Source organism: Hippichthys cyanospilos, chromosome 12 (genome assembly GCF_059441005.1).
Source record: "Hippichthys cyanospilos isolate Australia breed blue-spotted pipefish chromosome 12, RoL_Hcya_1.0, whole genome shotgun sequence".
Classification (NCBI taxonomy): domain Eukaryota; kingdom Metazoa; phylum Chordata; class Actinopteri; order Syngnathiformes; family Syngnathidae; genus Hippichthys; species Hippichthys cyanospilos.
The window spans coordinates 4,052,399-4,066,844 of record NC_142380.1 but is presented as its reverse complement, the minus strand read 5'-3'; the positions used below and the strand labels follow the sequence as shown (position 1 = coordinate 4,066,844).

The 14,446-nt window shown below is 39.7% G+C and overlaps 3 protein-coding genes and 1 long non-coding RNA gene across 4 annotated transcripts in view; 2 read left to right on the top strand and 2 right to left on the bottom strand.

Moving 5' to 3' along the window:
* Positions 1 to 14,298, top strand: part of LOC148414442 (coiled-coil domain-containing protein 13-like) — a 26,721-nt gene extending 12,423 nt beyond the window's left edge. The window contains exons 2-10 of the mRNA XM_088428782.1: positions 11,586 to 11,724; positions 11,793 to 11,944; positions 12,053 to 12,195; positions 12,270 to 12,347; positions 12,523 to 12,636; positions 12,716 to 12,820; positions 13,098 to 13,244; positions 13,308 to 13,484; positions 13,557 to 14,298. Coding sequence (XP_088284908.1) covers positions 11,586 to 11,724; positions 11,793 to 11,944; positions 12,053 to 12,195; positions 12,270 to 12,347; positions 12,523 to 12,636; positions 12,716 to 12,820; positions 13,098 to 13,244; positions 13,308 to 13,484; positions 13,557 to 13,763 — 1,262 coding nt within the window. The 3' untranslated portion in view covers positions 13,764 to 14,298. The remainder of the gene's footprint in view (positions 1 to 11,585; positions 11,725 to 11,792; positions 11,945 to 12,052; positions 12,196 to 12,269; positions 12,348 to 12,522; positions 12,637 to 12,715; positions 12,821 to 13,097; positions 13,245 to 13,307; positions 13,485 to 13,556) is intronic.
* LOC148414444 (5-beta-cholestane-3-alpha,7-alpha-diol 12-alpha-hydroxylase-like) lies at positions 3,895 to 6,652 on the bottom strand. The gene has a single exon (XM_088430010.1). It carries the CDS (start codon positions 6,605 to 6,607, stop codon positions 5,075 to 5,077), a length of 1,533 nt encoding a protein of 510 aa, XP_088286136.1. The 5' UTR covers positions 6,608 to 6,652; the 3' UTR covers positions 3,895 to 5,074.
* On the top strand, positions 8,231 to 10,793 carry higd1a (HIG1 hypoxia inducible domain family, member 1A). The gene is made up of 4 exons (XM_088428598.1): positions 8,231 to 8,397; positions 8,721 to 8,795; positions 9,670 to 9,804; positions 9,941 to 10,793. Exons 2-4 carry the CDS (start codon positions 8,726 to 8,728, stop codon positions 10,012 to 10,014), a joined length of 279 nt encoding a protein of 92 aa, XP_088284724.1. The 5' UTR covers positions 8,231 to 8,397; positions 8,721 to 8,725; the 3' UTR covers positions 10,015 to 10,793.
* Positions 11,600 to 14,446, bottom strand: LOC148414441 (uncharacterized). The gene is made up of 3 exons (XR_015867379.1): positions 14,288 to 14,446; positions 13,133 to 13,218; positions 11,600 to 12,127 (listed from the first exon to the last, which is right to left on the bottom strand). It is a non-coding gene; the product is annotated as an uncharacterized LOC148414441 (long non-coding RNA).

Sequence of the window (14,446 nt, the reverse complement as noted above, 5' to 3'; positions counted from 1 at the left end):
TTAATCAGTCAATATAACAGGATTTTATTGTCATCACATTATTGACCCATTCAATTCCAAAGATTTCAGACATCCAATACTTACACATATCAACAGTATTTTTTTGTTGAATCATTCAATCCCAAAAACGTAAATACACGTCTTTACACACGTTAAACACACGTTAACTAGCTAATGTTGTGTTACGACATGCAACAACCAGCCCTGTTTTTTTTTTTTTCTATTTGTTGTTAATGCTTCTTTGTTTTTTTTTCCAAAGGTTATTGTCAAAGGCATCGTTTTCCCCAGCTGGGTGCAGAGGACATTTTTTTTGTTGTTGTTGATGATAGAAATGTAGCCTGACTCCTCTTTTTGTCAAACAATGTGTCAAAACAAACAATGTGTCAAAACAAACAGCCACACTTCATTGTTGACTTTATGTGTCAGCTCGTTTTTGATTCTGAGGCATCATGAAACGTATCCATCTAACTGCAATGACAAAAAGTTGTTGGATACGTTTTGGCAACAACAATGTTTTTGCGACAAGTGTAAACCATGTAATGAATGTCTATTGTTGGGCTTTTTATAAACACAATACATAGATTTGGATGATTTGTAATCAGTGTTTTTAGGACTGGGCAAATTAATTGAATTCATTTGTCGATTGAAAAACAATCAAAGATTGGAAAATTGGCAGGATTCAGGAAAGTTTGTTTACAAGACATTTTTAGTATAAGTACACTTAAATAACACTTAAAGTATTGACAAATATTGAAAAATATTTAAAAATATTGACGATTTTTCACTTGCTGTCAACTGAAAATGAAATCGCATGTGATGATGATGAACTAATCAATCAAGGGTGAGATTATAAACATCACATGACCAACCGGTGATCTGTGATTGGTCGAGGAAGAAAGCCTTTTCCTCCGGATATTATACTGTACTGTATGACTGCTGTGGCGCTTTTTTGCTAGCAAAGTACTTCACGGTGTGCTTTTTGAGAGCAAATTAATTTGTTCTGATTAAAATGTGACATGTTGAGATTGGTGCGTATGTTTTTGTGATAGTTGCTTTTTGTGAACAAATGACTTCGGGTTGGATATATTAAGACTGATCTTGTGATTTTGTGTTTTTTGAAGAAATGGCTCTGAGTTGGATATCATGTCACTTCCTGTGTGCTTTTTGTGAACAAAGGAATTGAATTTGACTATTATTTGAGCATCACTGAGTGACAATGGGAATTGCTACATACATTAGGTGAGCTCACATACTGTAAACCCAGTAAGTAAATGTCATATAATCAGTGTTATTATTATTATTTTTTTTTTATTGTTTTATTTTGCGTTAGTGCTAAGATTTATTTTAGGAGTTAAGCATGTTGAATGAATGAAACATCGGATGTGCAGGTTTTATGTAAGACACCAATCTTAATTGTTTATATCCTATAGTGATAACGGAGCAAATCAAATATTGACTAGTTTCTTGGAATATCATCACACAGGTGCCAATGTATATTTATCAAAAGAAATACAGTACAGCAAAGTCCATTTCCGTGTGCAGATTAAATGAGTGTAATAAGTTCAAATATGATAGAAAACGTCTTTATGAACTTTCACTGCTTATCAAGATGAATATCCAATGATGTCAGTCACCAGCATAAAGATGACGAGCAAGTAAATAAGTCACAGCAAAGTGACTCAACAACTTTATGATCAACATTTCAAAATTAACTAAAGGTGCCGGTAACACGGTGTGTTTTGTGACACAACCTGACTTGTATACAGACTTTTAGTGACCTGGATTGAGTCCATACCTCTGCGTGGACATCGTGCATTAATGACTAACTAGAAACACTGCTGTGTGTTTACGTCAGATGAATGCTGAATGGAGAAGGTTACTACAGAGCAAGTAAACCTGACTGGACCTCATCACAGTGAGGCAAGAAATTTTGGCTGTGTGTGTGTATGTGTGTGTGCCGCCTGTATTTTGTTCCTTTTCCTAAGTTGAACATGTGGTGAAGTGTGTGGATATAACTACTCATTATTCACTCGTAGTATTTTCTTCGATACATTAGCGCGCTGGTGATTAACATTTATGGTCAACAAACACCAATGGCCATTTAGAATATAGAATTTACATATGATGCTCCTACAATATTCTATGAGTAAACTTGAGGGTGGAGCTGCTTGTTTGCTACTATGAGGTCTTTAACTTCCTGTTCTTCTTCTTGTTGTTGTTGATCTTGATGAACAGTCATGATTGACTGCCCCCTACTGATTACATTTTGAACATCTAAAACCATGCCATTATATTTAGATTGTTAGTAGAGACAGGTTATATTCTCAGATAATACAGCCCTAGAGCTTTTTGGGAAGTCCGTTCCATTATTCTTGAAATACCAGCCCCAGTGAAGGGCCATAGCTATAGCTGTTTAGTGCCCAGTGTCTACATCACCAAACAAGTTGAGTTGGATTTTCTAGGAATGGTGGTTTTCTTTTTGTGAAAAAAAAAAAACTGGATTTAGATGTCTGACTTTGTATTTGTTTTTGATGAACGACAGACCTTACGTAAAGACTTTGATTTGGCTCTTCTCTGCACTGATGCGCATGTAAGTCCAACTGTTTGTGTTTTTTCTGCAAGGCAGGGTGGTATATCGTGTACTGCAGTATATTTGTAATATTGCATATGGCATGAGTAATTAATTGTCTTAATTTTATATGTGGGGAAGTTACAAATGTTAAAAGGTTACTTAAAACGTGGTCTCTGCAGTAAACAAATATTTTGACACTTTGGACTCAGTAAGAAATTACTCCCCAAAGAATTGATCTCATTGGAATGTCATACCGGTGCTGTGTTGAAACTTTGAGGTCCGATTTTCTTTTCATCCAAAATGGAACCTTGGACAGAATTACCGTAGATTGTAAAACAAAACACTTTTGGAATGTCCCCGGCAATGTGCACAACATCCACGTAAAGAACATATGGCTTTCATCGACTGCAGATGTTGGCAGTCTTGAATGTGCTCTTGAAGGTCATACCTTCAAAAGTTTTCTGAGATCGGACATGTTTTCTGTCAGGTTCATTTGTCAGACTTTTGTAAGAAACCGGACACAAAAAAGGAGACAAGCTCATGCATGAGGGGAGCGAAGAGGAACTGGCCAAGGACAATTCTTCTGCATTCTCCGAACCCTCTCTCTTTTATTTGATACAGAGGTATCTCTGTATTACATGAAGGTCCAGGGCCTCAAGGGGCAGAAAAAATGCAAGTCTATGGCCGGAACCTTACTGTACTTGTTCTTCTATGTGTGAGCATGTGGGTGAGGAGCTGATGGATGGATGATAAAATATTATGCGTCGCAAGACATTCTGATAAAATATTACGCATAGCGAGACATCGATAAGCGTCACAGCTGAGGGAGCGCTCCAACAGGCAGGCTTGAGCGGCTTTCCTTCTGCTTGAGACAAAACAATACCAAGACAATTTTTCTCACACTCTTTCTCACAGCATACCTTTTCTTCTTTGTAAGCAGTTATATTTTGTAGCAAATTTATAGTCACTATAATAATTATAATCCTAATTCTTTATTGCAGGCATTAACATTCTGTAGCAAATGTATAATCACTATATCTACAATTATTCTAACATTTTTGGATTAATTTTTTTCCTGTTGGACGTTTCATACACCAAAATTTCATTTGGCCTTGCTTACATATTGCGAAATAACTCAGCAAAGTGGTATAATCTCTTATTTGAGGAAAACAAAGCAGATCATCCACAACTATTGGTGTGTATTTGATTATATTTATTGGAATGTAGCAGAATGATACTACTTGTGCATTGCAATGAATTTCATCTTGTCTGTGCACTTCAGAGAGTCAATAACTGCAGAACTGCAATAAAACACAGCCACATAGCACTTTTTTCATACTTTATTTTAAGAGGAAAGTACACACTTTACACATATTCTGGTAATCAAATCATGTAAATAAAACAAACCAAGTGGAGACAAATCATGCTACATAACACTAGTTTGGGGTCAAATTTAATTATAAGCACTATACTGATATAATTTCACTGCTTTACTCTTTCTTTAATAAATACATTCACTGTGATTTTAAGTTGAATTCTGAGGCAAATCCATCAAGTGCTCCCACATTGCGAGAAAAGCCTCGTTGTACACATGTGTTTTCAATCATAAAGTGCTCCTTCACAGCTCTGTGAAAGAGGTGAGGGCTCTTTTTTTTCCTTCTAGACTTTGATTTAAAACAATCAATTTAAAAAATATATACATTGCACTCCTCCCAAGCTGTTGGGCTCTTCACAAACAGGAAGTGTGATTACAAGCAGATTGTTTTTTTTACTGTTGGACCCATCATCGTAGCCATAGATTATAGTGGTTACACAAGGTGAGGATGTTCTCCAAACATCAGTGAATATATAAATGCATATTAGTTTTGCTGTGCATTGGTACCTAAAAAGTTAATCATACAATTACTCAAAGCAGCCTTTTTATTTTACATGTGTTACATGCCCATTTATTTTACATTTGTCATGTAGCTCCCACCCAGGGAAAAAAGGACACTGCGGGGGTATGTGAGATTTTAACAGAAACCATCAGCAAATCTATTTGTATGATTTTTAATGCCTTGCGTGGAACAATAGATTCTTTTCGAAGTAAGAGCCAATCATTTGCAACACGGAGCAATTTTTTTTGCTAAATTGTTTCATGGTGACCCTTTTTACAAAATATCGTATGCTTTTATTTTGTTAAGTTTTATGGGGATGCACGTCGTCATTTGTGATGTTATTTTCCTCCAGATGACCCATAAATTAAACGTGTTACACAATCTATCTTCTGGAGTTGCTGAATAAAATACTTTGCTCTAGTTAGTGGGGTGCTTAGCTGAAAAAAAAATTGCATCATTGGAAAATAATGATTGAGAACCACTGTTCTAATGTATATACTGCCTTGATACAAATGTTATACATTGAAAAATGTAGTAATGGTATGGTTCGTAGATATTGTGAATGATAGGCTTTAAATTTGCTTGCATCGCCCTTCATACAGTCTTAATTTTGCTTTCTTCACGTTTAATATCTGAGTCGATATCGGAACGGAACATCTCTGACAGGCTGCATCGTTCCGAAACCCCACCGCCGGACGTCTATTCCAGGGATCTCCATTTCAGGATCCAGCAGCTCAACGTCAAAGTAGACCAGCATGAGGAAGATGAACTGCTTGAGCTCGTTGGTGGCAAAGAAGCGACCCGGGCAGATGGACACCCCGGCTCCCCAGGGCATGGTGTAGTACTTCACCTTCTTACCGTCTTTGTAAAATTCGGTCTTCCTGCTCCCGTCGGGGTTGAGGAAGCGGTCGTACTTGAACTTGGTGGGCTCGGGGTGGATTCCCGGGTCCATTTGCACGCCGATGTAAGGGAAGACCGCCATCCTGTCCCCCTTGCGGATAAGGAACTCGCGGCCGTCAGCCAGCTTCAGCGTCATGTCCTGGAGCACTGCCCTGGTGAGAAGGGGCGCGGCGCAGAGTCGTAGGGTCTCCTCCACGGCGCTGTCCAAGACTGTGGTCTTCATCAGCATCTCGCGCGTCAGGTCCAGTAAGGGCCCGCCACGCGTCACTTCCTGACCCGACTCGCGGACGACGCGGTCCACCTCGGCTTTGACGGCCGCCATGGCGTCCGGGTGCTTCATGAGATAGAGGAGCAGCCAGAAAGCGGACGGGCCCGTGTTGCCTTGCGAGGCCCACAGTAGGAGAAACATGTACCGGTCGATCATGGCCTCATCCATGCCCATCTCCTCCCGCACCTGCTGCATGTCCCACACCCAACCGCTGATGTTTTCTTTGGCCTTCACCTTGCGCACCGCCAGGACGTTCCAGAAGAAGTCCATGAGCCCCCGTAGTTCCAGCCTCCTCTTGGGAGGCAGGACGCCGTACGCCAGGTTGGGGAAGAGCTGGTCGTACTTTCGGAACTTGTAGAACAAGGCCTCCGATTCCGTCCTGTCTTTCTCTTTGGCTTTTTCTTGACCGTCCTCACACTTGGGGGACACGTTGCCATACAGCGACAGGTAGCCCGCCCTGAAGACGATATTGTAGCAGTACATGAAGAGCCCGTCCTCCGTCCAGGCTTGCTCCTCTTTACCAAGGTTGTGCAGCATCAGGTTCTGAAGATTGCTCGTCATGGACTGCGTGAGGACCTCCAAGCCGTCCCCTTTCAGGTACTTGTTGCTGGACTGCTGCAGGATGTGATGCTCGCTGTGGGGAGACCAGTAGCCGAAGACCCTGTGCACCAGGTGCTTGGCGAACTTGTTGAAGTCCAGCTTCTCACGGCTCTCCTTCACAAACGGTCCGAAGGACAAGGGGTCCTGCAGGAAGGTGACGTAGAAGCCCCCCAACTGGATGGTAAACACATCACCGTGCTTGCTCTGCATCCTCTGCAGGAACTTGACGGTGTTCCTGCGGAACTCCAAGACATGGCCCAGCCAAGGGAAGAAACCTTTGTCCAGGGGAGGCTCCCCGGGCCTGCGTCGTCTGAACACCCCTAGAAGATACAATCCTCCCATCAGCGCTGTGAGGAGCGCAACAAGGATCGGCAGCACCAACCCTCCCATGACTGATGCCTCTGACAGATCAACTGTGCTTTGGAGTAAAGGTCCACACGCCGAGTATAAATGCCGTTTCGGCTCCTCCCATAGGTTTCAGTTTTCCCGGAACTCAGCAGGCTTCCATTTATGGATAGTTGCGAGCAGAATGTACACTAAGAGCCACATTTGCTCTCAATTAAGGCTCCACAATTCATTCTTCGCTTGTGACTGTTGCTGTCAAAGTCTTCTTTTCAAGCTGATGGAAAAATTCAACTTTACAATCATTCAAGTAGAAACAGCTGTTTGCTACTCACGGTCTTCAATGCTTGCCTCGTTGCCAATTTTGATCAAGCTCATCATGAATGGAAAAAAACAAACTGGCATTTCTTTCAAAGATGACACACTGATTGTACCTCCCTCAAAGAGGCTCTCTTTTCCATGTTGAAATCTTGCAAGGAATGTCTTTGCTGTACTTTTGCAAATATTACTTTTGTTTTTGCAGCAGTGTTTCTGCACTTCATCCAGAAATTGATTCCTCATTTTGCCTCATAATTGCAGCAAAAAAAGAAGCACTGTGCCTGTTCTCTCGCGGGGTTCCCCAACCAACTCATCACAGTTTTATAAATATTACTTTTGCTTTGCAGCAATGTTTATGCACGTCATCCAGAAACTGATCCCGCATTTTGTCTCATTATTGCAGCAACAAAAGAAGCACTATGCCTGTTCTCTCGCAGGGTTCTCCACACACACTCATACTTTTACAACATTGAGGTTATCCAATATAACTGGAATTTTAGAGACGCTTGGAATCGATTGGTTTTGCATTTAACAACCCATCCTGGGCTTGTGGCGCCACCCAATGGAATAATACAGTCAGTGAAATAGATCATATTATTTGACGGTTTGTGTGCGAAATAAATGATCCCCATGAATTTTCTCTCAAATGTAAGAACGTCCTTACAAACGCAAAAATAAATCCGGGGCGTTTATTGCAATTGCCTCAGAGTACAATTACGTGTTTTTTTTCGCGAGGGTGTTTACGGTGGCGTAACTGTTATAAAGTGAATATATGACTTGAATGTAGTTTTGGCATAGTGCACTAACTTTACTACAGCACGTTGTGAAAACGTGCGGTTTCCATACCAACGACGAGCCCTATTAGCACGTCATTTCAGAGAGTAGCAAAATCCAACACAATCTATATTGTTTTTCCGTTTTCGTTTGGTCAATGAAATGTAAAGTTTTTTCTGGTCAGACGAGAGCAAGGACAGGGACGATGCAGGTAATCTAAATGAATACAAGTAATTAATTATTAAATCTTATAATTTATTGTACTTTTCTGCGTGGGCTGCGTAATGTATGTGACAATGCCTGGGTGCTATTTTACGATCCTGGACTGACTTGTCTTGGTTAAAATAGACTCTTTGACTGTTGCTCGCCTTGTGCAACTGATGCTACGTTCGACCGTAGGATAAAATAGTTTAATCTCATCCCGGTCTAATATTTAATCTATCTTTGATTAGTATTAGATGTAAAAATTAAGACGAAAAATAATATGTGGTGTGAATATCTTTTCTTAGATTTTTAACAAACAATAAGGAATCTGATCGCAGTTTATAGAATTTTCACGCGTGTCTTTGAACGCACCGCAGTTTACGAACCCTGTGACGTCAAGCGTTGCGTGTAATGGAAGTTACATCACGATTTTAGCCGGTACATTTCCTTCGTCGTACGTGCGAATTGAGGATCCTTGGGGATTTCGAAAGCAAGACATTTGACTCACAATTCACTCCATTATCGTTCATTTTTATACACAGGTAAGAATGATTTGCTACAACTGGCTACTGCAACCGCGACGAAAAAATGACATTTCGATTGCTAACCATGAACGTTTTGATTGAAACTGTACGATAATCAAAAAGGCGATCACGTGTTTAGTAAGTTTCTAAAGACCATTGAGAGCGTTTTGTTTTGTTTTTAATTTTGATTTTTTTTTTGACCGTGTAGCATGAATCCTCGTTGTCCTTCATATGTAACCTCTGATCTGTTGGTTAGCATGAACCTCGAATAGCATATTTAAAATAAGATGCCAAGCAAACTTAACTAATGCATTTCGCATGTTGACATTCTTTATGTCCAGTCACAATGTCTGACTACGAGGAGAACGAATCGAAATTCTTGAGAAAAGCCAAGGAGAATCCATTTGTACCTGTCGGTGAGTACCTGCTGACTTCCTTGATTCGATCACTTGACAAACACATCAGATCTAACTTTTAAAACAAGGCAAGAGGGCTCAATTCTGATTGATAGACTGAGTTTAATGATTACACAATATTTTCTGTGCGTCCTAATTTGATTACTAGGCTTGTGTTCATTACTGTATAGACAACGGCACAGTTGAACATTTCTCATCTCTTCCTGAAGATGCTGTGTCACACAAAACCCACGCCTCAAATCCAGCCTCCTTTGATGACTGCCATTAGCTAGATAATGACTGATGACACACGTTGTGTGCAGAACAGGTGGCCTCTGCTAATAATATAATGTTATTTGGCTACTTGGAGAAAAAAAAAATCTGCACTGTGCCTCCAATACACATTTATGGGTGGAGTAACCGCTACCTATGACCTTGTACCACCTTGGGTCTCAAGAGAAAAACTACTCAAACATACCCATCACACAATATATTATTAGTTTTTTAGGGGAAAATAAAGACACAAACCCAAATATTAACCCCAATAGAGGCCTGGTGCAAGGACCTGTATTATGGTATTTTCAATTTTTCACTGTGAAATATATGCTTAAGGCCTTTTCTACTTTAGCCTGGATTATTCTCACCTCTTTAAATGCTAAAAAAAAAAAAATGTCCTTATAGCTTTGTTTAAAAAAAAATGCTGCGAACAAATCCTTGTACACTAGGGCGGTTTTAGGAATTTACAAGCATGCTAAGCTACTATTCATAATATCGTTATAATGCGTCAGTAATTATTGATGAATGCCTTTTCCCAAAATGATGACTGACCATTTTTGCTGTTGAATACTTAAACGAATTGAGAACATATTTACAATGTCTTCTGTGCTCATTCCAGGAATGGCCGGCTTCTTCGCCATTGTGGGCTACAGACTGTGGAAGATGAAAAGTCGCGGCGACACTAAAATGTCCGTGCACCTGATCCACATGCGTGTGGCCGCCCAAGGCTTCGTGGTGGGAGCTATGACCATTGGTACGTATGCAGCCAGTAAGAAAAATAGATATCAATATAAATATCCACGCTCCAGTACCAGCATCTACATTAACAAGATGTAGCAATACCCACTGCTGGTCATCATCTAACTTATTTTTTTATATTTTTTATTTAGGTGTCGTTTACACAATGTACAGGGACTTCTTCGCCAAACCAAGAGAAGAACAGAGCCCCACCAAATCCAAGTGAACAAGGACTGAACTCCTTATGTTTAACGTCCCTTAATATTACCTCATATTAAGGTTTATTTTTCTACTGCAAGATTGCACCCATGCCTGAGTAAATATACTTACCTATCTACAGAAGAGTACTGTCAAAATATCACCTACGCGGTTTGTAATTATTTAAGGACGTTAAATTATTTTTGTATTGATGAATGATAAAATCATCCACTATCTATAAAAATAGATAGTGGATGATTTTGAATGGTGCAGGTGTGTTATTTTGAATTACAACTAAGCTCTATTTATAGGACGTGACCAGGCTAAGACTGCATTTGAAATAAAATCCCTTTGTTTTGTCTTGTATCATCGTTATCATCATCATGGTAGAAATGTACATTTTTAATTTTTTGCCAAATTTTTAAAAAATGCACCTTGCTCAAACTGTAGCTCTCTGGGCATCTTTTGGATTTTTCTAACCATTTTAACACAAACATACACTGAAGTTAGTCTAATGGATTTTCACTGAGCTCAATATAATTTCATCAATAGCAAGTTTGGTATCCAGTTTTACAATGACTTGGGTCCAATTACATTACAGCGATGTTTCACGAGTGGCAAATGAAGCAGTACGAATAACGTGTATGCACACTACAACTACTGTATATTATATAGCATTGTGTGCTATATCACAATTAAATGCCTTATGTGACAGCTATTTTCAAATGTGTATGTACACAAAGTTTCAGTATTTGTAATGTATGTTGTAAATCCACGTCATTGAAAAATAAATATTGTTATAATGGACTCATGCCTCTTGTCATTTTGTAGTGTTTTGTGATTCTGTGTAACTTAATTGATGGGGAGGAAAGTTTAAAAAAAAAAAAAAAAAGTATTACCGTGGAAGGTATTACCGTGTAGTCTGTGCGGACGTGACGTCATGACACCTCAGGCGTTTTCCATTTTGTCGGCGACGAGGTGAATATTTTCAAAGTTGAATTGTTTTATGTTGGATTACTCAAATTGTTTTTAACTGCCTTAAAACAAACACTTTTTCATTTCATAAGTTAAGTCTACAAGCGTTGGCTAACGTACGGCCCAGTTACCTTGACCAACGTGTTCCTTTCGTTCTCGCGAGATCTCAATAGCGTCGTCGCCATGGATGCAGTTGTCGCCAAACTGGAACCCGTTGGGGAGTCCAGTTCGCTAAAGAACATCTGTTGTAAACGAAGAAGACCCTTCATCTAATAGCCGGTAAACGGATATTTATCTTGACTTTCATTATAATTTTTACTCTCAGGATTTGAGATTAACCCACACGCAGTCGTAATGATTCTCGTCAAACGTCAGCTTATTTTAATTTTTTTTAAATTAAAATTACTTGTCAATACGAGAGCCTTATTTTGAAGAGTATTGATGGTAAAAAAAAAATGAGTTTTCCCGCACAAATAAGGAAATGGCTGAATGCAATGTTGAATGAAATTCTCTTTTTTATTACAATAGCGAAATATATTAATTTTCAATGACCTGCTTTGTGGTCTATCACTTTTCATCAATTTTCAACTACAGTATGTGTTTTATCCCTTGTCCTTTCAACAGAATCAGCACAGATGGACTGCAGCAATCTTCAGGAAAGTGAAAAACAACATGTTGACAAAACCGAATCAGAAGATACGTTTTTCAATGAGTATATGGACTTAGTGAGCTCAAACAGTTCAGCAGATAACATCAAAGACAGGTGCAAAAGTCTAAAAAGTAATCAAATCACAACTTTGCATGCATTAAACTTTGAGTCGCTTTTTGTAGACGTGAATGGGAAGAGCATCAGCGTTTGTTGGACCAGCTAAGAGAGCTGACGGATGTCAACGGTCGCCTCTTCAAATTACTGAGCGAAAAAGAATTTGAGATCAAACATATGAAGAAGAAATGGGAAAACGAGAGGGTGCTTTTCATGGCTGGTACGTACTGAGTTAGAGTATTATTTTTTTCCTCCCAGAGTACTTATTTTTGTTATTATTTTAGCATGTTGATCATGTGACTGTCGGGCGCTGGTTGTGGCATTTCAGGTGCGTCCAGCACATCCGGCGATGCGGCCGCCGTCAAGATCGTGGCGTTGTCCAAAAAGAATCGAGAGTTGACTGCTGAAGTGGAACGAGAGAGGGCAAAATGCAAACAAAACGTCAATAGAATCCAAGCGCTTGAGAATGATGTCAGTCTTGTGTTTGCTTTATTATCGTCGTCAAAATATCTCTTTATTTATTTTATTTTATTTTTTCGTTACAGCTCCAGGCTGCTTTGTGCTCACATCCAAAGCAAATCGATGGTAATTTGCAGAAGCGAAGCTCATCTAAAGACTGTGAGGTCAAGTTCACTCATATTACTATGATGTTCAAAACGAAGAAAAAACACAAAGTCAAAATGTTACTTACCGGTCAAATATTGGACACTTCATGAATGATTACATTTTTCTCTTCACCACTTTCTTATTTTCTAATGAAAATGAAATCACGTTCCATCTTACATTCCATCAAAACAGGACAACCCGGCGGTGAAGTCCTTAAAGGACAAATTATCTGCTGCCCAGCTCAAAGTCGCAGAGTATCGCAATCAAGTTCAGTTTCTCAAGCAGGAGTTAAAAGTGGCTCAGAAGGTACAAAGCATCTCATCTGGGGTGATGGACTGACAGTTTGCATGCTACCTCATTTTTTTGTCACTGCTAACTATTGCAGGTTCTGATAAGTGAGGTTGGTGAAGACGTCAACGTTCAGCAGTTACTGAGCTGCACGGGAAAATTTAGGGGACGTTCGCAGCAAATACTGGCTCTTCAATCAAGGGTAAGAAGGGGAAAGAACTTTCATCTGATTTCTGAGTTTTTTGCATAGTCATAACTGGGAAATGATTCATTTGACCAAGACAATTTTAATATCACACAGACACATCCAAATTATATATAAGCACAGTTTAGGCACCAGCAAGCCTTGTGAGGATAAACGACTCAACAAAATGGATGTTTACCAGTAAAGTTCAAGAGTAATGAAAGCACGTTTACACCACATCATTTCTCATTTGAATATAATATTAAGGTGAATAAGTGAGCAGTTTGTGTGACAGGTGCGTGACCTGGAGCAGCAGCTGAGGTCACCTACATCGAGCACGTTGACCATGGATCAAGAAGCAGGATCAGGCGTTTCCCCTACAAGTCTGGCCCGAAGCGTCAGCTCCACCCGCAGCGCTGGCAAGGAAAAGGAGGCATTTCAGGTGAGATCATTATTACTTATTTGACCTTTAACGCAAAAGTATTGACGTGTCATCTTTCTCCAGAGGCTCTCGGAAGACTACGAAGCCTCGCAGCGAGACCGCGATCAAGTGAGGAAAGAGCTAGAGGCCTCCAAAGTAAGGAACAAATGTCTTTCTGCTGACATAAAATCCCTGAAAGGTCAAATTTCCTCCCTGCTGCTGAAGAGCAAACACGACGACGAGCTCGTGGACGCTATACTAGTAAGAATAAACCCGTCGACCGTCAACAAAAACGTAACATTCGTGTCCCTCATCTCAATCTTTCTTTTGCAGAAGGAGAAGAATCGCATGCTGGAACTGCTGAGCCAGCTCGCCAAGCAGAACGCACCGAGCCAGCCCAGCTCGGGATCGTCGCTCAGCGGCGAGCTCTCCGCACAAAAGACGCTCATTCAGAACTTGTACCAAGTGGTCGCTGACAAAGAGGATGCTATTAAAGAATTAGAGGAGAAAATTAAGCAGCTTTCCACTGACAACTACTGACAAAAATAGAAAAAGTGATTAAAAATTAATGTACTAGATTCTAATGTTTTCAAACGAATTCAAAACAACATAAAGATACTAATACACTTCCATAGTATTGTATGTAAATAAGCCACAAGAGTGTAAAAAAATACAAATAAACATGCAATTGATATGGTCATAAATAAAAAATCATGTCGTAGAGGTTCCTTTTAATAAATGAAACTGCATGTTTTGACTGACATGACTTAAAGTAAGAAACCATACTATAAGAAAGTCAACATAAACCTCAATAGAAAAAAAGTTATAAATAAATGAAAATCCGCGATAATGAAGCCGCAATCGCTGACCCGCGATTAGCGAGGGACATTGAACGTTATTTGTTCATCTATGCCAGTATCTATGACAGGCAGCACAGCTTGCACAACCCTATACATACGATTTGTTTTTTACGCCATATTTGCATATTAGTGTGCCTTGAGATTTTCAAATGTAAAATTTAAACATTTCAGGCATTCTCAAATAAAGTGGAAAATCATGCTTACATTTAGCTTGATACCGGGTTCAGTGTCTTCATTTTTACTGCTCCAATATGGCTGACGCGTAAACGCACGTGACAATGGGGAAAGAGAATCCCTCGTTTCTTTCCTAGGGCTGTCGCGTTCAAGGTCTTATAGGAAACTTCACAACAGAAGCTTGGTAAG